Consider the following 25,780-nt stretch of genomic DNA (forward strand, 5'->3'; position numbering starts at 1 on the left):
CTGCCCAGCCAGTGTGGCTCAGGTGCTCGAGCGTCATCTTATGCAACAAGAGGTGGCAGGTTCGATTCCAGGTCAAGGCATGTGCCTGGGTTGCGGCCTCAATCCCTGGTGGGGGACGGGGGGATGGGGAGCGGGTGGTGGAGGGGCCAATCGATGATTCTCTCTCATTGATGTTTCTATGTCTCTCTCCCTCTCCCTTCCTCTCTCTGTAAAATTAATAAAAACAGATTTTTAAAAAAGAAAGCAGTCCTCAGAAGCACCAGCTGGAATGAAGGCAGGTGGGGTGAGAGGAAACGGAGGGACCAGTGGCCCCAACAGGAAGCCCTTGAACTCCGGGTGAAACAAAATTTGCAGCTGTATCAGGCCAAATGGAATCTTATTATGAAGGAGGCATGGCTGCGATGGATGCCTGGGAGCCAGGTAAGATTGAACGCAGACACTTCTGAGCATATATTTCTAACTAGATAAAGTTTCTTTACCTTCCAAGGTCCACTAGTCGATCAGGTATTTGCAAACAACTTATAAAAGGCTTATCTCAGGGTTAAGAAAAAAGAGATAACTAATGTGCCAGTTGTCTCCATGGATCGATTACAAATGAATCAGGAGTGGAGAATAACATCATTTTGAAATTATAAAGGGAACTCATGTGGATGGGATTTGACTGATAAGTGGATTTGCACAACTTTTCAGGGACACAACCAATACATAGAGTACCTCACGCAACTCCCAACCTCTTAGTCCATGACATGTTCTTCACTCCAGTCATCTGAAAATCCTCCTGGGCACAAAGGTACCAACCTGGAGTAGGAAGGAACTTGAACTTCCCTTTCTTCTCTCACAGGTCTGATTTCATCTGGTCTTGCTAACCATCTCCGATCACTTCATTTCTCTCCTCCCGTCCTTTTCCTACACCCCTTTACTAGTATTTGTCATTCTCCAAACTCTCTGCTTTAAAACTCTCTTCAGAGGAAAAGGCTTATGTATACATGTAACAAATAGGCAATATCTCTGTGAGCTAAAGCCTTGCACTTAATTCCCAGCCACCTGTGCTGAGGGACAACTGCTGCTCCGGGAGAATAAGCAAGGGCTTCAATGAGCTGTTATGTTATAAGCCTGGAGAGCAAAAGTAGGTTCAGTGGGTAGAAGTTACAGGTAAACAGTATAACTCAATGAGTTAAATCTCTTCAATTGTAGAAATGTTTACCTTGTTTAGTACTGAACATTTTGTCATTGGCCTACTTAACAGAAAAAAAAATTCCTCTTAGGCATATGATGGAGAGATGCCAACACTGGAAAAGAAAGAGATGGTTAATAAGAAACCCATGATTCTACAATAAATAATATGACATGAATCGTTTTTCCATAGCTGAGATACAATGCCATGCACATCCATGTGCTGAGGCGGGTTGACTGAAGATGAACTTTAAAAAAACCCACAAGAGCGCTGGCCAGTGTGGCTCGGTTGGGCATCATCCCATTCACTGAAAGGTTGTTGGTTCAATTCCCGGTCAGGGCACATGCCCAGGATGTAGGCTCCACGGGTACGGGCAGGGGTGTGCAGGAAATAGCTGATCAATGTCTCACTCTCACATAAATGTTTCTCTCTCTCTCTCTCTCTCTCTCTCTCTCTCTCTCTCTCCTTCCCTATCTCTCTAAAAATCTAAAACCTAATAATAAATTAAAAAAAAACAAGATAGGAGAGGTGTCCATCTCTGACCCCATAGCAGGGGATGAGTCTATCCTAGACTTGGATAAAAACTGACCTGTAAATAGATGTGAAGACAGAAAATGTTTTGGAAAAGGTAAGAGGTTGAAAAGTCAGAACCTTCAACATAAATCTAATGAAATACATTACATAAGCACAACAAAAGAAGCTGTGCTTATGTAACTACTCATGGCTAGGACATGGGTGCCTGGCTTATGTTTTTCATTTTTAAAAGCCCATGTAATAAGATATTTCGTATTCTGGCTTTTCTATTCTGGGTAAAAAGGAAACTGAAAGAAAATTATCTCCTCTGCCCCCACCCAGGTCCACATAGGCAGCTAAAGGGCAATAAAGAAACTTCCATTTCAGAACACTCCTATAGATATACCCTCCTTGACCAAAATGCCACAGGGCAGGCAAAGATTTCTAAACCGATTATTGAGAAGCTTCTGAGCCTATTAATTCAAGACTACTGTTTCTGGAATTTAGCTTAGTCCCTTGGAGAAAAGTTTGGTCAGTTGAAAACAAAAACATAGATAAAGGAAATTGTAAGACTCACTGGTCCAACGGCTGTAATATTGCACCAGCACTTTCTGCAAACCTGTTATCACTGTACTAGTGATCTTAGAAATCTGTGAATCTCTGCCATTTCCAAAGCTGATCATAATATCATGTTCACACATGGGAACCAGGCTATTCTTCTTCTCCTGGCTCATGTGCCCCAACTGACCACAGCATGTTTTTAGTGCCAGGAGGGCTGTTCTTACACTTGTTACTTTTGGATTTCCTTCTTTAGAATCCACTCAGTAAAAACAAAAGTAGGCGGAGGAGGAGGGAACCATGCAATTTACTACAGCAAGTTACAGCCAGCATCTGTTTAGTGTGTGCTTCCTACCTCTTGAGAAAATGGCCATCCAATACAACTCCACACATAGCTATTTTTTCACATGGTCCTATCACCCAAAACCATGCATGTGCCTCCACTTCAGCACACAGATCACCCATCACACACACACCCAAGATGAAAGAAAAGGAGACCTGCCTAAGAAAGCCAGTCACACTGACACTTGCTTTATTTACACTCCCAATGGTGCAGCTGGGGGTAAAAAATACAAAGTCAGCCTGTGGAAATGTACATAGTCTCAAAATATCTGCCCACCAAGCACTTAGTAATTAGGAAGGGGAAAACAGTCCTTGTAAAGTAGAGAAAACTGGCAGACACCACCATAACCCAGTGACCGAAGTGAAGATCATGAATGACAACACAAATCAGCATCGGGCTCCTCCCTATCGGTTGCACTGAGAACACTGCCCTTCCCTGGTGTTCTTGTTAAACCTCGTCAGCAAATTGGACAGTCTACAAAACAACTGGCCTGTACTCTTCAAAGTCCTAGCTCATGTCAGAAAAAAATGGAAACAGAAGGAAGTAGGACAGAGTATACAAAGGGGACTTAAGCAAACTGAAAACTAAATGTGATCCTGGCGCAGAAAAGAAACAATTGGCAAAATTTGAATAAAATCTGTTGATTAGAAAACAATAGTGAATTGATGTTAATATCCAGATTTTTGCCAGAATGTTAACTGTGGTACTTCTGGTTATGTAAAGAAATGTCCTTGGATTTAGTAAGTATACAGTGAAATATTTACAGTTAAAGGGCCACCGTGTCTATAATTTGCTTCCAAAGTTTCAGAAAAAACACACATATACATATATATATATATGCATGTGTGTGTGCATAGATGGAAGAGAGAGAATATGAGTATGTAAGTACGGAAAAATTTAAATGTTTACATTTGGAGAATCTTGGAAGCGCATATAGAAATTCTTTATAACATTTTTGCAATTAAAAAGTTTTTCAGAATTAAAACGGAAAAATAACTAAATGGGTCTGAGCTTTTTGAGGAAGGAGCTGGAGAAGGAATGGAATGAACCCCATCTCCTCTGCTCCCTCATCCCCAACAGTGGGAAGCATTATATTGCCCTGGGTTTCCCTAGAAGCTACTGTGGGAAACCCTGCAGTGAGCTCCCTGAGGGTACCACTATATCCTCAAATGTCCAGAGTCTAGTGCAGGGTCTGACATATACAAGATATGGACAACGAATGAATGAACTTAAAGAAATAGCTGAAAGAAATTGTGGGCAAACCCTAATCTATGGTACTGTATCGGCAAAGTTGGTAGCCCTGTGGCCTCTTGCATAAATGGCTGGGTGTGAATGAAGGGCAGGAGGCATCAGAATGAAGAGTAAGATGCGGTTCTTCCCTGGGGTGTTCCCTTTGATTGAGGAGGCAGGGGAACTGAGCATGTCCTCTAGGACTGGCCTGAAATGACCTGCTCCTTTGGACTGGCTGAGGGAGGGCATACATCCCAGGCACTACGTGTCCCAGCATCCAAGGTCTCTGTTGGATCCCGCATAAGCTATTTAATGCACTGAGATAAGAAGAAATGTAGAACAAGATCCCCCAAGATAACATTAGGGATTGAATAGCTCCATATTCGGTAAATCCTTCATCATGAACACAATATCTGGTTACATTCTGTTCTTCCTTCCCAAACCAAGCAGTGCTTGGTGTTTCAAATTCATATTGACTATGCACATGAGGTCTGAAATTGGAATCATTTTAATTACTAAAGTTCTAGAAAGTTTCAGAAAAGTTACTTAACAGAGAAAAAACAGGGTGTTGCTTTGAAAACTCAGCTAATTCAGGAACATCATAACAGATTGCTTTACAAAAAAGCATTTAATTGTGAGTAGAGATGAAGGGGGAAACAATTACAATTCACAGACCACCAGAGTGTAAGTATTTGGGCAAGTTCCTATAACCCACAGAAAATTGGGATCTATGATAAATGGGCTTTTTCTACCACCACCAAGATATGATTTCACAATCATGAATACGGTGTGATAATATTCCAGAAAAAAAATTTAAACACGGCGAACCATGGTATATAACAGAGGGCAGGACTGCAAACTGCAAACTTAATTTACATATTAATTCAAATAGGGACCTCTTTGCTTTAATAAAGGAATACAATTTTCAAGGAATGTCTAGGTGGGATTGCTACGCTCACTGGTCAGGGCTTGTTCACCAATTTATTTGAAAATAAGCTCATATGACAAACCCCAATCCTAATGGGGGGAGGGGGGAGGAAATCCCTTCCTATCTAATCTAATAATAGACAAACATGGTAATTGCCCGTACCTTCGCTACACCTCCCATTGGCTAATCAGTGCGATATGCAAATTAACTGCCAACAAAGATGGCAGCTAATTTGCATACTGCAGGCAGGGCGGGCCAGCGCGAGCTGCCATCCGGGCCCCCGTGTGCCACCTAAGCTCTGCCCCCAGCTGGGACCCCCATGTGCGGCCCTGGGTGGAGAGGCTTGGCGGAGTGAATGTGCCACCTAAGCCCCGCCCCCAGCCGGACCCTGTGTGCCTTCTCATACCAGCACTGCCTTAGCCCTGCCCCTTTCCAGGACACCCTGATGATTAGAGAGCAGGAATGTGCCACCCACAGGGAGCATCCAGCAGAGCGTGACCCCAGGTGCCCTGGTGATCCAGCAGGCAGCACCCCATGTTGGCCACAGCTCAAGGGAGAGTACAACACACAGTGGAGGCCAGGATCCTGAGAGATCAAAAGAGAGGGGCGCCTGCTCCAAGCTTCCACCGTGTGGTTTGGAGCAGGCCCCCAGCAGAGACAGACAGACACACACACACACACACACACACACACACACACACAGCCTACCCTGAGCCTCTAATATTGCTGGAGGCAGACCCCCAGAGGGGACACACACATACACACACACATACACACACGGCAACTGCTCCAAGCCTATGTGGCGCAGCTGGGGGCAGGCCCCAGCAGACACACACACACACACACACACACACACACACACACACGATATGCAAATTAACTGCCAACAAAGATGGCGGCTAATTTGCATACTGCAGTCAGGGTGGGCCAACACGAGCCACCATCAGGGCCCCTGTGTGCTGCCTAAGCCCTGCCCCCCACTGGGACCCCGTGTGGGGCCCTGGGCGGGCGGGACCCCTGTGTGTGGCCCTGGGTGGAGGGGCTTGGCAGCGCGATCGGCCCGAGGAAGCCCTATTCTTGCAGGAATCCTCCTGCAATGGGCTTCTAGTTCAGTAATAATAAAGTGAGCCCACAGAGGAACGGGGACAGGTTGGTACAGCCACTCTCTCTTCCTCTTTACTGGCCACATCTGGGGGGCCAAAGAGTTCTCTGTCAGAGTCCATCCATTCCTCTAACTTAATAAGGACAGATACTCAACTCACCTCAAAGTTTTTGTTGCCAGTTACTAGTTTAATTCTCCCTGATACCCTTCAGCTTCCTATTGCCCAGGTGAAAGCTGTTCCACTTCTCTAAAATGGAGGGGGAGGACCTGGACATGTCTTCTCTCCTTCTGGGTTCTCCCAGGAACATGCTGACTGTAAAACCCATAAGGACTCGGACTAAAGATATATAAGAAAGCATGTAAGAAAGACACCTGCTGAGCCCCCAAGAGCAGGAGGCAGCTCCTTCCCTGCTGTGCTCCGCATCCCTCTTGTCCCAGACATGGTCTAGTCCTTGGGATGCCAATGGCATGGCTCTACCAATGCCAGCTGAGACTGTGAGGATTCATGGTGACCCAAGGGCTCATCTAAGGATTTGAGAAGAGACCCCTCCACAGAGTTCAGACAGAGCTTCAGATCTGTTATGTAAATAGGTAAGATAGTGTGTGGTATTCTTAATACTTCATACTTCTCAATCAATGTCTATCTCTCCCCCCACACATTTATTCTCATTTCTCCTTGAGAACCCATACTTCTGATTCTCTTGGGCTGTTCCACAACTGGAATAATAGTGGCACTGCGGGAAAAAGCAAGCCGTCGTCTATTTTTGTCTGAAGAGGAAACAAAGACACTGGACCAAAGGAGAGGATGACAGCTCTCGACATTTGAGCCTTCGTGCTGGTCATCAGCTCCTAGTATGATATTACCAATGAAAAATGCAGTAGCTTTGCCTGTTGGTCCCCACCCAACTGGTTCTTCTTACCTTTGGTTCCATCGAAATGAAACTGTGGGTTCCTCTGCTCGAGAGAACTGACCTTTTAATCGTCCTGCTATGGTAGAAGTGGTAATAGTCCTTCAGGGCCCCGATCTGCAAAGACAGTGGGGAAAGAACAAAAGAAAGAGAGTCAGTGTATGAAGTCCTCTGTTTTCCTGTTTTTCATTCAAATAAGAACACAACCCAAAAAAAGGTCCATCAATTATGCAGTTGCCTGCTCTGCTTCAATGTTACTTGAACCTTGGTGATCACCTTTCAGAAGGACATGTGATATGAAGTGGAGTGTCCTTGAGGCAGTGACTGCGGAACTAAAGATTATAATGGGGCAGCTTAGCCTCTCCCTATCTCCCTCTTAATGTTTAATTTATATGCAGCATTTTAAGTAATTCTACATCAATCTATATCCAAATGTGGGAAAGAGAAAAAGTCCAATAGCTATCTGGTTATAAAAACACACGGCATTCTGTTTGCTCTGAGAAATGTACAATGAAGGACCTTGTTAGATTATTTATATCATTAATTTGAAACAAGTCCTAAGCAGTTGATCATTCACAAAGAAAACACTACTTCGTTTGTTTCCTGACTTCAGTAGACAGCAGTTTTTCATTTACTGCAAAACTAAAAGTTGAATGGCAATTTCTTAAACAAAACAAAGATCATATATCGTACCAATCAACCAAGTTTCCTGTGTAAAAATAGTTCAATCCACTTGATCTCAACCATTTCTTTAACAAATTAGTCTTCTTATCTGTGCACCCCCTTCTTTAGTTAAAAACAGTTAGTTCTGTTTAGGATAGCTTTCAGAGTTAAGTCCCAGTCCACTTTAGAAAAACAAATGAGCGAAATCTCAAACAATCATATTCTCTTGGCAGATTGTAAAATGTGGATCACATAATGGAAATTGAACGAGTACAACAAATGCAGGCAGGAGACCTGGGTTCTAGGTCCAGCTGATACTCGCCAGAGGTGGCTTCTTGGCTAAATCACATATACTTAGTGAGTCTCAAGTTTTCATTTCTATAACACTGGACTTTGGGCTGGTTCATTTCTAAGATCACTGCAGCTCTCAAAATCCCTTCTTTGACACTGACACTTTCCTTGCTTTGGGCAAATACATTAAGTGGCTCTTTCTCCAGAACATCATGGCTTTGCCCTAAAAGAATGACCAGGATGTTTCTAATTGGGACAATTCAAAAGTGGGGCTTTCTTCATTGAAAAAAGGAAAAAAGTCATTGGTCCAGCTTAATTTTTCGTATTCCCATCTTTATTTCTTATTCCCATCTTTCCATCACATTCTTAGTCCACCCACCCCTTTACTATAAGGATGATCAACCTAATTTCTATGCCATTTAAGAGCCATCTCCTCACTGGGACTTTATGCACTAATTGAAGGTCCCTAGTCCTCATTAATTTTGAAGGTCTGAAGCCTCCCATTTTTTCTTCAAGTGGATACTGCCCAGATGTACACAGAAAAGATCCTGGGCTCTGAAAACAAATATGAACCAAAGACAAGGAAATCCCAGCTGAAGCCTCTGATCTTGGTGATCCTGGGCTCTGAACCAGCAGCAACAAGGAGGAAGCGATGCCAGCCCTCATCTCCAGGTGTTTCCAGGAGGGATTCAGAGGCCAACATTAAGATTCCAGAGGACTAAGGGAAGCGTGCAATGAGGGCACGTAATACTTCATAAGAAAATCTTGAAATCCCAAGAAGCTTAGAGTTTTCACCGCACGTAGCTTTTGTCAAGAGTGCTCCGTGGGAAAATACAGTAGTTCTTGTGGAAAGGAACTTAGACTCGCTGAGGAAGAGCCTTACACAAAACCTACCACCAGCGAGAAAATTGCCAGTGTGTTGAATTTCTACTCAAGTATCATGGAACCTCTCTGATTATAGCAAATGAATGAATTCAATGTAACTATTAAGCGTGAACTACGGATGAAATATACCCCAAAGATATATTCAAATCCTTTGTGGCCTCGTTGGTACAAACTGGAATCCTAATGTCATGTGTAGGATGGTAGAAGACAGAACCCTTGTCCTGACTTAAGTTGCCCTGGGAGCTTGGTTACATCACTTAATCTCTTTGGGCCACGGTTTCCTCCAATGTAAAACAAGGACACAGGAGGTGTAGTGGATACAGACCGGGTGTCAGAGTCAAAGAGGGGATAATAATGTTCATGGGTTCTCGTAGTTACAAGGACTGAATGTAGTAACAGGTGAACTGCCTGGTCAAGTCGTTGCCTGGAACAGAGTAAATGAGAGGAGGTTATATTGTCCTACTCTGTCCGCAAGGGCCTGCATGATCTGGCCCAGCCTCCCTTTCTAACCTCCCCTCAAATCATACCAGTTCCCAAAGCTCTGGACTCTGCCACACTTGCCTTTCTCAGTTCCTGGACTTGTCATGCCAGCTGCTTCCTCTACCTACAGAACCCTCTCCGCCTCGCTTCCTCTTCAGCATCCTTTATGTCTCACCTCAAGTAGGAAGTCTTCAAAACTCCCCAGACCGGGTCAGGTCCCTTTATTGTATCATCTCACAGATCACAGTAGTTACACAGTGATTGGCACAATTACTTATTTCATGTCTGTGTCCCCAACTGCACACTCCGGTGAGGCAGGGACTCATCTGTTTTGTTTACCATTTTGTTCCCAGCTCCTAATTCATGGCTTGATCCACAGTAGGTTCAGAAAAAAAAAGATCGCTGAATGAATGACATGAAAATCAGACTCCTTGAATTGCTAAAACTGCATACATGAGAGCTGTGTGAGATTCAAAATCTCTGGTATGAGTTTCACAGAACTCAGGTTAACTTTGGCAAAAATGGTTGATTTCTGCCCTAACTGAAGTACCAACTCTTCCAGGCTTATTGTTCTGAAGGTTTTAGGTTGAGACATCTCTATGCTTTTGCTTTCTTTCTTCCTTTCTTTCCCCCCCCAAGACAATAGCTAAGGAATAGTGTGCATTAGTTCAATTATCCTATCTCATCCAAACAAAATAATCTGTCACCTCCCAGGATTTTATATATATTTGAAAGCATGTTTATGTCTCTCGTCTATTAATATGTATGTCCCTTATTGGCAAGAATTGTATCTTTGATATTCTTTCAACAGCACTGAGCATGCTGAGGGCATTTAATAAACATTAAGAAGAAAAATGTCATAACGGGTTGCAAGTTACTCAAAAGAAAGGCAGTGTGTGAAAACGAAGCAGCAATATTATCTATAAGAAAGCATTCCATCTAGCTCCTCCGGGATCATGTAAAACAAAAAGATGACTGTGTTTTTATGTTATGCAATAGCAACGAGGACTAGAACAAGAAGCAATATATTTAACTAACTTAGGGATATTTTATAAATAAATCAGGAACCATAGGAATATATGAAGTATCAAATCAATAGCAGATAAATCAAAGCTCAACCTTTTCCCTAACACCACATAAAGGAAGGAGAATAATTCCTTCTCTCTTGGCCCTCTTTAGCTCCTCTTCTGTACAACGACACGCAGACCCTCTTATCTGCCTCGCAACACAGCTCTATTCACAACACTAAGTTGATGAATTTCATCTTTCATTCCCAATCCTGTAAAGTTTTTATGCTATTTCTTCTTTAGTGGTAGTCCCTCAGCCTTGTACCCACACTTTTCACTACCCTTTCTCAAACCAAATCATGTTCTTAGGTGAGACTTTTTAATAAGCTATTTTAGACTTAAGGTGTAAATGACTGATAAGACTCAATGTCTTAGTCCTTCCAGAGACAACTACAGTTGATCAGAAAACTAAAACTTCAGCCAAATGAATGAGTCTATGGTGCATGTAATTTCAAAAAACAATCACTGGAGGGTTTTGGTTTTCTTTTCCGGCAGCAGAAGGGAAGCTTTCCCATGTCCCTAAATGCTTGTCTTAAAAGCAAGCTACTGACTTCTGAGCAGAGGGCGAGGAGCCAGAAGATCCGCATTTTGCACTGGCTTTGCCCCTGACAAGGAGCCATGTGGCTTTTCAGAATTCATTCACCACCAACAGTCTCTCCTGTGCTTGCAGTTAAAACCATCACCAGTCTAATGACTCCAGGCATAAACCCACATATAGTTCTATAAGGTGACCAACCGTGCCAGTGTGCCCAGGAATGAGGTGTTCTCAGAGATACGGGACTTGTCATTGCTTTAATTGGGGCAGTCCCAGGCAAACTGGGACATCTAATCACCTGGTAATAAAGTGCCAAGGTCATGGGCACTCTGGACACCTCGACGAACCTGTCAGTTTTCTCCCGCTGCTTGTCTGCCCTGTGTTCCCTCTTACCCTCTCCAATGTAAAGTTGTCTCCAAATTCTTACTCCTTTTTAAAAAGTTATTTACATCCAACCTACAACCATTTTTTAAAATGGACAAAAATCTAAATGAACATCTTACAAAAAAAGATATACAGATGGCCAATAAGCACATGAAAAGACACTCAAATGCAAACTAAAATCAGAATTGCATTATATACGCCAGAATGCCTAAATTTAAAAGACTCACAGTAGCAAGTTCTAATGAGATTGTGGCGCATCGGGGCTCCCGTACTTTGCTAGTGGGAGTGTAAAATGGTCTGACGCCTTTGGGAAATCATTTGGTGATTTTTTAGGAAGCACGCCATTCTCCTCAGGACCCAGACATTTCATTTCAAAGTATTCACCTCAAAGAAATGAAAACCTATTTCCAAACAAAAACTCAGATGCAAATATTTATAGCAGCTTCCTTAATAGCAGCCCAAACTAGAAACAGTGCAAATGTCCATCAACAGGTAAATGCATAAATAATGGCATATCCATGTAATTGAATGCCCAGCAATAAAAAGGGACAAACTACTGATATATATCTACGGATACACACACACACACACACACACACACACACACACACACATATATATATGATGAATAAATTTCAAATATCATTCTAACACACAAAAAAAGTTCATACTGTCTGCCATGGCTGGTGTTGCTCAATGGTTATAGCATCAGCCCGTTCACTGAAAGGCCATGGTTTGTTTTTTGTTGTTACTGTTTTTTTCCTAGGGGCCATGGTTTGATTCTCAGTCAAGGGCATGTACCTGGATTGTAGGTTCGATCCCAGCCCCAGTTCAATCTCATGCACCCCAAGGGGTGTGTGAGAGGCAACCAATGGATGTGTCTCTCTCACATCGATGTTTCTCTCTATCTCTCTCCCCACCCCCCTCCCTTCCACTCTCTCTGAAAAGCAATGGAAAAAAATATCATTGGGTGAGGATTAACAACAACAACAAAAGTGCATACTGTCTGATTCCACTGATATGAAATTCTAGGACAGTTAATCAACAGGGACAGGAAACGGGTCAGTGATAACCTGGGTATGGCGTGGGGACTGACTGGGAGAAGCCTGGAGAAACTCGGAGTGTTGGGAACATTCTGCATCTTGACTGTGGTAATTACATCGGAGGTAAGTGCTTAGGTGTGCTGGAACCAGCTCATCATGGGCTCTCGAGGTCCAATCACATCTTTTCCCAACACCCTATTCTGTGATATCACGTTGATCACTTGAAATCAACAATGATGGAAGCACTTACCCATCAGGAAAAATTGGCAAAAGCTACAGATTAGGACTTCTTATTTTCCCTGAAGAGTCAGTTTTTTAGTATTTATCAGCACCCCACGGAGTATATGCATTTGTAAACACTCAGCCAACCTTACACAACAAATGGCTGCATTAGGGGGTATGTAAGTTGCATCTCAATAACAATGATTTTGAAAGTTATAAATTCCCCTCTTCTGATTTCTGGAGCTCTCCCAGCTGTAGGACGACTTGGAGATTGGGAAACACCAGAACCCCCATTTCCTGGGGCTGAGATTTATCCTCCAGCTCCCACTTCCTCACACCGTCTCAGGTGAAGGAAGAACCAAGTCACCAAGACCATTGTTCTGGCTGACCAACCTCTTTCCAACGCCCAAGTTGACAAGTTCAAAACTTCCCCTTGTCAAATCCATTGAGGCAGAAAGTTACAGAGGCAGCGGGGGATATACTGCTTTCCCTTCCTTCAAGTGATAATGTGTTCCCGGAGAATGTTAAAGCAACTGTAATTATTTGCCTTCAGTGTTCCAGACTTTGTAACATTCAAAGGAGAACCAAAGGGAAGGTGGCCTTGACTGCTTTCCACAAAGTCACCAAGCACAATCCCAAACTTAGGGCCTTTGCACCTGCTGTCCTTCTGCCTGAAATGCTCTTCCAGAAATCTCCATGACTCCCTTCCTCGCTGCTTGCAGGTCTTGGCTCTGATGCCCCCTTCTCAGGGAGGCCTTCTCTGACCATCCAATTGTCAATAGCCACCACCCTTTCTCCCAAATCCCATCCCCCCTTGATTTATTTTTCTCCTTAACAAGTGTCATCACTTAACATATTATATATTCTCTTTATTTATCCTATTTACTGTTTATTTTCCCTCACTAGAATGTAACTCCATAAGGGCAGAGATTTCTGTTTTATTTACTTCTGGATTAGCCCTAGTTCCTATTAGCAGGGCCAGGCATACCCAATAAATGTGCAGAATAAATGAATCAGTGAAAGGCCCTGCCCTTGAAAAAAATCAAAGCAACAGTGAGCATGTCTCCAAATGTTAGGGAGGATTTCTTGCTCATCTCTTTGTAGCTCTTTCTGTGATATAACATTGGCATATAATGTACCACATGCTTTATGCTTAATAAATGCTGAATGAACGAATGAAATCATCATATGTAAATATATCTGAAAACTGAGAATTTACCACCAATAACCATATAAATCACCAAAATTTGCATTTACTTTTTTAGTTCCCTCCTTGGTTCCATCATAGTCTATGACCTCTTGGAATCACCGAACAAAAGTGGTGTTTATAACAAAGATGCTCTAACAAGGTTATTGAAGTAGTTTTAAAGTGGCAAGGAAATGCAGAAGCCTGAGGAACTGCTAACATTTGTGGAGCACAAACTAAACGCCAGGCATTATTGCACTGCATCCTCACAACAGTATGAAGCAGGTGTCACTGTTGCCATTTTATATGCAAGAAAGCAGAAATTCACAAGGTTTAAGAACTTGCCCTGGGCCACACAGCTAGTAAAGGAGGAGACTCAGGTTGATTCCAGATGGTCTATCTAACTCCAGAGCATATGTTCATAAGGACTCTAAAACATGCTTAACATCGTTTCTCGGGAAGAACTTAAAACCACAGCTACCTAGACGTCAATTACCCAAAAGACGATTCTCCTAAGAGTTGTACATGGGGGCTGTTTTCTAGGGATATTTTTGTCTACCTTCAGCAGATGGTAAAAAAAAAATGAAAGTGTTGACAAGTACTTGAGAGAGCTCATTCCTGCCCTCATAGGGCAAGAAACCTGGTCTCTAGTTCCAGTTCTACCCCTGATCCCAGGGAATTTACATTAATAAATTCATGTTAGCAAGACAGTATCTTTAAGGTAACCCTCACTGTGAAGTTCAACGGGCATTATAAGCTAAAACAAGTGTAACATCTGGCACCAAACACCAAAGAAGGTATTGAACTGGGCCATGGAATACCACAGAATGAGAAAGATCTTCCTTAGACGTTAGTTTCACGTCAGCTGCTCCGAGAATACCTGTGACTTCTTTCTAAATTCCTTCAGGTTCAGGCTCAGCATTTGAGCTCTTCAGAGGATGGCATTGGAGTCCAGGAACTCAGAGCAAAAGCACTACAATAATTCTGTTAATTCAGGATGCTGATGAAAAAAATATGTAATCTCTATGATATCAAAGGCAACCTGCAAAGCTAGGAGGGATGTGGCAGGCTGAATAGTGGCTCCCACAAAGGTTCACATTCTAATCCTCAGAATCTTACGTTACCTGGTGGAAGAGACTTTGCAGTTGTGATTAAATTAAGGATTCGGAGGTAAAGAGATTATCCTGGATTATCTGAGTGGCCCCCGTGTAATCAATGACAAGGATCCTTACAGGAGGGAGGGAGCAAAGTCAGAGAAGATGTGATGGCAGAAGCAGAGATCAGAGAGACAGAGAGAGATTTTTAAAAGCTGCGCTGCTGGCTCTGATGGATGGAAGAAGGGGCCACAAACCAAGGAGTGCAGGCGGCCTCTGGGAGCTGGAGAACGCAAGGCAATGAAGTCTCCTCTAGAATCTCCAGAGGGAACACAGCCTTGCCAACACCTTGATTCTTAGGTTAGGACTTCTGGCCTCCTGTACCGTAAGGTCATAAATGTGTGTTGTTTTAAGCCACTAAGTTTGTGGTTATTTGCTAGAGAAGTAACAGGAAACTAAAACAAGGTAGAATTTGTTCCTCAGTAAACATCTATGAGAAGCAAAGGAAATGAAACTATTTGTATTTGGAGCCTCACTATTTTTCATAATGTTAGGGCTCTCGGAGTATTCAGTTATCAATTTCCAAATAGCTGTATCAATATAATAGTGTTTAATATTGGCCAGGCACTCAGCTAAGTACCTGTTAGCATTTTCTAGTTGGTCTTGCTAAACAAGATTATCTTGCTTAATCCTCAAAAGAAACTGAGGTCCAAGATTGAGCAACGTGCCCAGCAAAAGAGAACAAGTAAATGGTTTGTCTATTCAAAGCCAGTATGTAATTAATACTGCTAAATACCAAAGCTACCACTTGATGCCTTCTGTCATTATATCTAATCTTTCCAACAACCCTGCAAATAAAGAAGAAGTTATTCTAATTTTATAGACAAGGAAACTGAGTCTAAAGCTGAGAGAGGTTAAGTAATATGCCAACGTGAGGAAGTGTCAGGATCAGGATTTGAAACCAGGTCTGTCTAACTTCAAAAATCTAAGCTTTTTCCAGTCACAGCACTTTGATTTTATTTAAAAGCTATTTCAAGGGTTTTGTAGTGCCACATGGGATTCTACTGGCACACTCAAATATCTTCAACACATTCCGCTTTCTTCTCTCACCAATATGAGGACTTATTACTTTATTCTAAAGCTACCTGATCGGCGGAGTGTAGGAGAACCTAGGTCCCATAGTTCATTTTAAAAAGCAGGGAATCAAAAACATCCTGACTACAATTTCCGAGAAAACAAAAAACAGGTACAACAATTTCACTAAGGAAACATAAAACACAGAGATAGGGAGGCTATCCTGGATTATATCAGCGGCTCCAGTGTACATCACTGAATTTTCAGTGGTAATCACTGAATTTTAAGCACCGAATTTTCCCAGGTCCAAGTGAAAAATCTATAGTCTGCCCTATCTCATGAGACATGAGATTTGGCTCAAAGTGAACCGTAGAATCTCAGAGTTGGAAAAGACAAAAAACAGGATATTAATCTGATTTTCCCTTATGGATGCAGGAATCCATTCTTCAAACTGGCGAAGAGCACTGCATTTTCTAGGGCAGCCCATTTGTTAGAAACTTCTTCCGGATCATTAGTCCAAGGCCACTCACTACTCCTGGTCTGGCCGGTGGAGCCAACCCATGTCATTCATGCCAGACAGCCAACAGCTCCCTTCCGGGCTTCCTGCTCTCGGCTGAACATGTAAATCTGTCCATTCCGTTCTCGTGTGACAAAGCTTCACGGGGTTGCTTCCCCTAGATAAGCCAACATCTGTAATGTCTCCCCAGAAAACCTGGGGCCTAGAACACAACACTCCTCCACTCCAGGAATGGTGGAGCCAGGACAGAGCCTAGGACCCCATGACTTCCTTTGGCAATATACTTCTAATGGAAATAACTTAACATTGGCAAGAATTTAGCAGGATGAACTTGGCTGACTACAAAATCCTCAGAAACCCTTTTTAATTTGGTTGGTTCTCCTCCAACCTATATTTTAATATATTAAATGTGATAGAAATTTACATTGCTGTTGAATGTTGAATGTCATTTTCTATACTCTACTCGATGCTTTTATAGCCTGCCTAGACATTAATTTATTGAGTGTGTACTATGTGCCAAGCACTGATCCAAAGATACTGCAGAAAAAGTGAACAGAACAAGGTCCCTGCCAGCTGGAGATAATGTTCTGACTTGATTTCGACAACCCCTCCTGGTACCAACTGCAAGTTTAAAATTTACACCTTCTCTCCTGAATCAGATGGTTTCTCCCAAGAGCACTCAAATAATTTTTCATATTAATATATTACAGATAAGGATTGGGTTAAGCATTCAACATAGAATATGTTTGTAACATTCATTTAAGAATGAACTGTAAATGGCAATAGGCTTTGATTTGCTTCAATCCATTTTTGTCCAAAATGAATAATTATGTCCTTAATGCAAAATAATCCTTGTACTATATTCCTCAGATAAGAACTTTTATTACTGCTATTTATAGTCAGCTATTCTTTTAAAAAGTTTTTCAAAAGCCATCTGTAAGTAATTTCTGGAGAAACTAAAATAAATTATTGTTTAATATTTAAGCTATTCCACCTGCTTGTAAGACACACACACACACACACACACACACACACACACTCGGAATAGAGTCCAAGAGAGGCTGAGAGAGAGAACACACACAGCCTACATGGAGGTCTGTGTTCTTGTCATTACTGATCATCTTAGCAACTTGAAGCATTTCCACGTACATGGAAACAAACAGAAAACAGTACATATTTTGATTAGTGGAAACGTTTTTAGAATTACCTCTGGAATAGAAATTTTCTCTTTAGGTCCAATGGCTCTCAGCCTTTGCTATACATTAGAATTATATGAGGATTTAAAAAATACTAATGCCAGGGCCCCCCATGCCTACTGTAAAGATTCTAACGCTTAAGGACTGAGTTAAGGCCAGGGCATCAGCATTTTCTTTTAAACAGCTTCCTAGGTGATTCTATGTTCAACCAAGGTGAAAAGCCAGTTTTATTCCACCCATCTCATTCTTCAGAAATCAAACCGTTTACCCTGAATTTTGCAATCTCCATTCAAATATTCCTATCTACTTAATACGTTTAAATGAGAAAAATCTCTAATTTCATTTGAGCATTAATGTAATGGCCATGTTTTATTCATCCCTTTAATTATTTCAAAAGCCCCCCTTCCCCCACCAAATTTAGAAAAATCTATTTAGCATACCAGATTCAGAATTTCCAATATTTTATCATACTGGTAAACAGAGGCCATGTTGAGCACTACAGCACTTTAAATGACCTGCTTTATTCTTAAAAAGAAAGATTCCGAATGTAAAAATGTTGAACATTAAGAACATGTACAAAAGACTTAAAGACTTACATGTGCTCAAGACAGTTGACAGCCTTGTCACCTCAGTTAAAAAAAATAAAAACATAGAAAGAGAAGCTCCCTCATATCTTTGCAAATAGCTGTTTAGAGGTGCCCTGTTCATTTGTCACCATCCGGGTCTTTCCTGAGGATCATGAGGGTGCAGGATAGTGACCTCGAAACGGGCCCTGATTTGGGGACAAGCAAAGCATCCATGGCCCAATGACAGAGGGCAAATGCATGAGCTGTGAAGCCCTGGATCTAGGCAGATGTGAGGTTGGGTCCTATTCCTACGGTTCCTGAGGCTCTGCCACTGTGGGAGGCTATTGGGCCTTGCACTAATTAAAGATGCCACAGATACACATCTAGCAGAATAGATAAAATAGAAATGGCAATACCCAGTGATGGTGAGTATGTGAGTTAATGGAAGTCTCATACACTGTTGTTGGGACGACTTGGAAACAGTTTGGCAATTTATAATAAAATTAAACATTCACTTATTATAGGACCCCAAAAGCCCAGTCCTAAATAGTTTCCCCAAGAAAAATAAAAACTGACATTCACACAAAAATGTATTCATGAATTATTTATAGTGGCTTTAGTTATAATCACTCAAAACTGGAAACAACCCAATATCCTACAACTGGTGAATGGACAAACAAATTGGTACATCCACACAATGGAATGCTACTCATCAATAAAAAGGAATAAATTACCAATTGATTAATCAGAGATCATCTCTAATTCATTATATCAAGAGAAAGAAGCCAGGCTTCAAAGGTTGCATGCTGTATTATTCCATTTACAGGACATTTAAGAAAAGGCCATAACATAGACCAGAAAATCCATTAGCAGTTGGGGATGTAGCAAGAGGCTGATTCCAAAGGAGCATTAGAGAATTTTTCCAAGGTGATGGAATTGTTCTACGTATTTATTAGGGAGTTGATTCTATGATGACAGGCATTTTCAAAACTTACAGAACTCTACAGTGAATTTTCCTGTATGAAAGTGTACTGTATGTTTGATTACTGAGGTTTATGATACCTCAATAAATTTGATTCCCTCCCCCCAACCAAAAAAAAATAAGTCTATAAGGAAAAGCCCAATCATCAAAGTGACTTAACTGGAAAGGTGATACAAATGGAAGAGCCAAAGATTAAAAAGCTGTTTGGATTAAAACATATTTTTAAATTGGCTTCATTCAACTGAGGAGCTTCCCTAAAGCCATAGCAACCACCTCAACATTTGGAATTACACAGAGCAAACAGCTACCCTGAGAATCATTACAATATGTAAAGCTTTCCTTTTATCAAGGAAATGAAGTTATTTCCACATATCTTAGAAAAGCACTTTCACTCACATGCCACCTTAGCAAGGACAAAATATGACTGAGTATGCTAAGTGATGGAGTTGTCTGAAACTACTGTAAACTCTGAAAACATGGCTGGTAATTCTGAAGCAAAGATGAGAATAGCTCAGTCTCTAAGTGCTGCTAATCACACACCTAATATAGGTGCTCTGAAAGTAAGTCAAAAACCCATGTGAGTGATTCTCGAAGTGTGGCCCTGTGACTAGAAGCATCAGACCAGGAGGACCTCTGAGCTGAGCAGAATGCACATTCACATGCCCCACCCAACCTAAATCAGAATCTAGTCACCACCATGTTCAGCCAACTCTCAGTTCAAGAGGTGAGAAAGGGAATGACTGACAAAGCAACATTCAAAAAAGGATGCAAGCACCCTGTTAACTATCTTGACCTGTGCAGTCAAGATAAGGTACAAACCCACCCTCCATATACCCATACAATCTGCATAATAAAAAGGGTTTTAATTCTAGGTTTTACCCTTTTTATAATGCAGTGAGCCCAATCTGTTTAAAATAAAACTGGATTTCAAGTAGAACTTTATCCAAACTCAATTCTAGGAGATAATTTAAAATGTTAATAATGTTCACAGTACTAAGAGAGAGGTAAGTTATCTAGGATCGGTTCATTTCATGCCCAAGTGAATAAAATTTCAGAACTAGAATTTCACAGGTGATATACATACTAATGATTTCTAACTATTAAAAATTAAAAGTTGTCTTCCACTAAACATCAGGTCCTGCCATATTCTAATTTATGTAGATTATATCTCCTTAGCTTCTGTTTTCCATATAGAAAGCTCAATAATGATTTGTAAATTTTCAATAAACATCTCAAGCCCTAAGATCATATTTGTCTTCCTCTTTTCAAGTACAATGTTTTCATATCTCAAGAAATGTCTTAGTAGAAAAAAATGTTATATTTCATCCACCTGAATGGGAGTTCATCAAGCACAGGGAAAATGAATAAAGTGGTCCCAGTATCATCATCATTATATCAGCAGATAGGCTCAAAGTATAAAACAAGGCTTTATTTGCACTAAATTATCAATGGCTCCTCTTAGAGTCCTGCTTTATTGACACTACCTGTGTATGGTTTCCGAAGACTATAAATTCATAATTCTGCACAAATGGACTAGCTACTCTTTCAGTCACCTAGGAGCAGATATTCAGTCTGATGCTAATTCCCAGGTGGCGTGCAGTTCTTCAGTAGAGGCACGTTCATAGGAAACAAAATTTGAACATCAGGTTAAGCAAAATAGTACCAAGGTAGAGCCATTGCGCCTCACCTCCAATACGTGGAAAAATAATGCCAGTGTTTTGGATTATGGGCATGCTTTAGCACCGTTAGTGATTGCCCACTTTAAGAATTTTACAACCTCCTAAACAGGATAAGTAACTCATCGTGGCACATGTTTTTGTCTGCTTGTTTTATTCTATGTAACGGCAAAATTAATGGCTCACATACACATACTCTCTCCATCTTTAAACTGCTTTCCCATACATTGTTTTATATGAGTAATTAAGGTAATTTCATTCGGCTTTATTATAACTGATCAATTACTTCTTGTGACGTTTGTAATAAAATATAAAAAATGTCTTTATTGGGTCTATGAGGGGCTGCCAGACCTGTCTTCTGTTTACCTTTCTGTTTACCTTCCTACTAGTAGCGCCTCCCCCTCACTCACTGTGTTCTAACCCCACTGGCCTCCTTCTCAGCCTAGGACCTGAGCCTTTACTTTCCCATCTGCCTGGATTTCCCTTAATTCAATCTCTCATTGCCTAATTCATCTCATTTTTTTAGACCTTCACTCAAACATTACTTAGTCAGAAAAAGCATTCTCTGATCTCTCTGCTAAATGGCCTTCCCCAGTTACTTTCCATCTTGTCAAGCTATTTATTTCCTTACCAACTTAAAATTTTGTATATTGCCTGCATCCAGCACAGTGCCTGGCATATAATGGCTGCCCATAAGCACTTTTAGAATGAGTGAATAAATGAAAGAGTGCTGTGAAATAAGAATTATTATTCTGATTTTCCAAATAATAAAACTGAGTCCCAGCTAAATTCATCAATTTATCCAACATTACCCTATGAGCAAACGATAAAAACAAGATTTTTCTACTACCAAGCTCTGCTATTTTTCACTATTCTATATGAAACCTAAATAGGCTAAAGAACATCATAATTTATGCTTGGAGTCATAGTTTCGATTTTTATTAAAGTTTCAGCTCCAACTTGATTAACTTCAAGATTAATATCTTTATCTCAACAATACTGAGACTAACATGCCAAGCTTTTAATTCTTTTCTTAACATAAAAAAGTCCATTGACCTATATCTCAGCAGTTTGCTTAGTCTTAAATATATATCAAATAAACCCCCAAAAAGGAGTTTAAATAACCATTATACCCACCAAGTAAATGTTTGTATCCATAAAATAGAAAGTTAGAAGTGATGTTTAAGAAAATGTTCTTGGTGCAGTAGATTGAGTTTTAAGTATCTCCCTTCTATCATTTCTAAGCACTTACTGTTGACATAAAATATAAACCCAATACAGTGTTTTACCAAAAGAATCATTGCAATGTTTACAGATTTTCGCAGGAACTGAAGTCATATCCTTATCTGGACAGATACCTCATATCTGGAAAAATGAAGAAAAAGTGTCTTTAATATATATTAAGCTTCTCTCCGAGGCTTCCACAGGATGGGAAATTAATCCATGAATTATTTTAATGTTCCAAATGCTGGATATTGCCTGATCGCTACATTTGTGCTGCTCAAATAGATGCAGGCAATTTAGCGGAAGAACAGGGCTTTGCAAGTTTTCCTCCCTCTTAGGCCAAACATGCCAACATTCTGTAGCTAAGTTGTGAAATAAGTTTAAAGCCCCAATAAAGTAAAGAATGGGAGTCACAAGCACTTACTCCCATCTCAAAGATATCATGTTAATTTGAACTCTGGGTTTCTGCATTAAATATGCTGATATGCCTCTATTCTGTTATTTTAGTTACTGTACAGACCTTTCACGGGCCTTTAAATGGAACTTACATGCTCAGTGGGATGTGATGTATCCAACAACCAACCCTTCATCTCACCGTTTAACAACTACATCAGGCAAGGAAAGCTGAGTTTAACTTGCAGTCATAGATAAGGGCACCCCCTTAGTTCATAGCCATATTCCTACAGGCAAAAATAATTACTATGTTCATCTCCCTCAATAAGAGCCTCTGACTTCCCTGGTTCCCAGGACCTACCAAGATGTTCATGCTCTAGTCATTAGATAAATCATTTACTTATTACTAAACAGCCACCATGGTAGAACTGACCTTTCGCTGTATCAAAATCAGTAAAAGATATCTGGCATTTCTTAGCAAGATAAAAGGGTATAAAAGTCAGATTTTCACAGAACAAGGAAAGAAAGATTGCCTCCAAAATCAAGTTATTTATTCATATGCTGCATACCTATATATACAAACTCCCCTGACCAATTTTACACACACACAAGGTGGGGCAAAAGGAGGTTTATAGTTGTTTGTATGGCAAAATACTACAATGATTAATAAATAATAACACAAGAACAAACTCTGCTTCATGTACTCACAACTGTAAACCTACTTTTGCCCCACCCTGTACATTGTCTCCTAAAGAAATACAGGTCCTGATAAATACAAACATTATTAGCAAGGATGAGTGAAGAACTATACACACATCCTACAAAGGATCAAGATGACTAGAAAAGCTTCATTACATCATTAATAAAGTAACTCTCAGAAGTCGCTTTTACCATAAGAGCTTGACACTGGAACTCAGGTTTGCTAAATACCTTTATCCACACCTCCTCATTTGGGGCCTCAGTTTCTTCATCTTTATAATGAGGGGACTAGGTAACACCATTGCTCACAACTCTAAAACCCAATGGGTCTAACTACCTGAGGGCCATTTATATTTTAGGAGACATTATTAGGATTCTTCCAAAGCCATGGACTGTTGGAAGTGGCATTTCTTTCAAGACAAATAAACTACCATTAATTAAAACATAACCCCCGCCCCTTACACACACACACACACACACGCACACACACACACACACACACACACACACACCCTTTCTTCCCAACAATAAGGAATAACCAAATCCGACGTGGTGATGAGGGGGCAAAAGGCAGTGCCTTATGGAATGCAGCAGCCAGCAAGACTCAAGCAATAAATTTTATAGAACTTTGTCATACTCTCCCATCACAGAGCCCTTTATGATAACACTCAAGTAAGCCCATCTGGCTGAGTTAATAATTAGTTTAAATCTGTTACAAGTTAATCATACATTAACTTGTCATTCCTGGTACATGATGATACAGCGAATTTGACACAATTTACAGATAATATTTTGCAGTGCCTTTCATTTTTCTGTATTTCCTACATTGATTAGAAAAGAAGTCATTAAAGAACAAACAGGACCTTCAAATAAGACCTATATACATATAGGCTACATTAAAAGGGGCGGTACACTCTAAGGAATCACGTAGGGTTTCTGAAGGACCTCTCCAAGGCTGACGCAGACCCCAGGCCATTTCTATATTTTGAATAAATGCTAAAAACATAAAGCTTATTTATTTAAATGTTTACATGTAATATCAAAATATAACTATGCTATTCACCAGATAGTTTCAGGATGCACCATGCTTACTAAAATAGTGAAATGTAATAACGCATGATATACAAGTTTTTAAATGGACACTGTATTTCAGCGTTCAGCCAAGGCATGAAACTGTATCTACGGGCTCATTGGGAGATATTTCGTAAATACGAAACCTGGAGCTAAATGATCTTCCAGCCTGTGTTCCTGGTGTCCTGCCCTCCTGCAGGTCATCTGAAGATCTGCCATGTGGACAGGGCCTTTCAGCATCAATTACACAAAAAAGCACAAACATGTGACATGAAACATCAACAAATATTTAGATGCTCATACATTTGTAACCATACAAAAAATACCTCTACCCCAAATGCAAATAGACTATAATTAAGCAAAATCTGACTACTGAGGCTGGATCATCAAAATGCAAATAAGGCTGGAAATGAGAGTCCCATGTGTTGATGAAACAAGAAGGCTGAGACCAGAGGGGAGGGAAAGCGGATTCCTCGGAGAAAGAGAGGCAGAGTCTGGGGACACAGCCGGTCTATCCGGTGCCGCAGAAGAAATGAGCCCAGTGGTTGTTCTCAACCCCAGCTGTTTATTGAAGACTACCGACACCCAGGACCCACTCAAAGCCAATTAAGCAGAATGGCTCCTGGTTCTTTAAAGAGTCCCAGGGCACAGGAATGTGGAGCCAGGATTGAGAGCCATTGAGTCAAGGCAGCTGAGGGATCAGGGCAAGAAAAGGCCAAGTCAGAAGAGCTCCAGTGATCAGGATTTGGGTAACTGCAAGGAGACAGAGCTGGCTCCTTCTAGAATGGAGCTGGTATGAGAGTGGGGTAGGGTTGAGAGATGTCCATAAACAGGCCCCTTTCTTGTTCAGCAACAGAGTAAAGGAAACGGCTCTGTGGAGAAAAGGGCATTTAGATGACCGAAGTGATGGCACACTAAATTCAGACAATGCTCTTTTCCACATTAGACTGCACGATGTCCCATTCTCTCTCACTATGTATATGTATTTAAACGTAAACATTTACCTTGTCCTTTCATGTAGTAGAGAACAGGTCACATTTCTGTGCAAAATGTCTAATGGCCTTTCTGTTCCCTCCGAGAAAATCCAAAGTCCTTACTGTGCACGACCTGTGAAGACCTAGAGCAGGGGTGGGCAAACTTTTTGACTCGAGGGCCACAACGGGTTCTTAAACTGGACCGGAGGGCCGGAACAAAAGCATGGATGGAGTGTTTGTGTGAACTAATATAAATTCAAAGTAAACATCATTACATAAAAGGGTACGGTCTTTTTTTTTTTTTTAGTTTTATTCATTTCAAACGGGCCGGATCCGGCCCGCGGGCCGTAGTTTGCCCACGGCTGACCTAGAGCCTCACTCCTCAAAGTGTGGTCCCCGAGACCAGCAGCAGCAGCACCGCCTGAGACCTTGTCAGAACTGGCCCCATCCCAGACCTACTAAATTAGGGATCTTACATGTTAACAAGATCCCCAAGTGACTTACATGCACACTAAAACTTGAGAAGGATCTACCTCACTTCTCCAACCCACCCCCACTGCCTCTCTAGTCCATCTGATCACCAACTTGCTCACACAGCATCACTGGTCTTCTTGCTGTCCCTTCAACACATCAGGTTCTCTCCTGCCCAGGGCCTTTGTTCTGACTTTTCTCTCTACCAGAATGTGCTGCTCCCAGATATCTGTAAGCCTCATTTCTTTACCTCAACTTCTTCAGATCTTTACTCATGTAAATGTCCCTAGTCATTCTATTTACAATTGGGGGGAAAAAAAGTTTTCCAGAC

General features: G+C 41.2%; 1 protein-coding gene across 1 annotated transcript in view; it reads right to left on the reverse strand.

The window, feature by feature from the left end:
• The window catches only part of PCSK5 (proprotein convertase subtilisin/kexin type 5), a gene marked incomplete at its 5' end in the record, with an annotated part of 415,527 nt that overhangs the window by 373,600 nt on the left and 16,147 nt on the right, over positions 1–25,780 (reverse strand). The window contains one exon of the mRNA XM_005868347.2: positions 6,769–6,873. Coding sequence (XP_005868409.1) covers positions 6,769–6,873 — 105 coding nt within the window. The remainder of the gene's footprint in view (positions 1–6,768; positions 6,874–25,780) is intronic.

This window comes from Myotis brandtii, unplaced genomic scaffold (genome assembly GCF_000412655.1).
Source record: "Myotis brandtii unplaced genomic scaffold, ASM41265v1 scaffold266, whole genome shotgun sequence".
NCBI classification, from domain to species: Eukaryota; Metazoa; Chordata; class Mammalia; order Chiroptera; family Vespertilionidae; genus Myotis; species Myotis brandtii.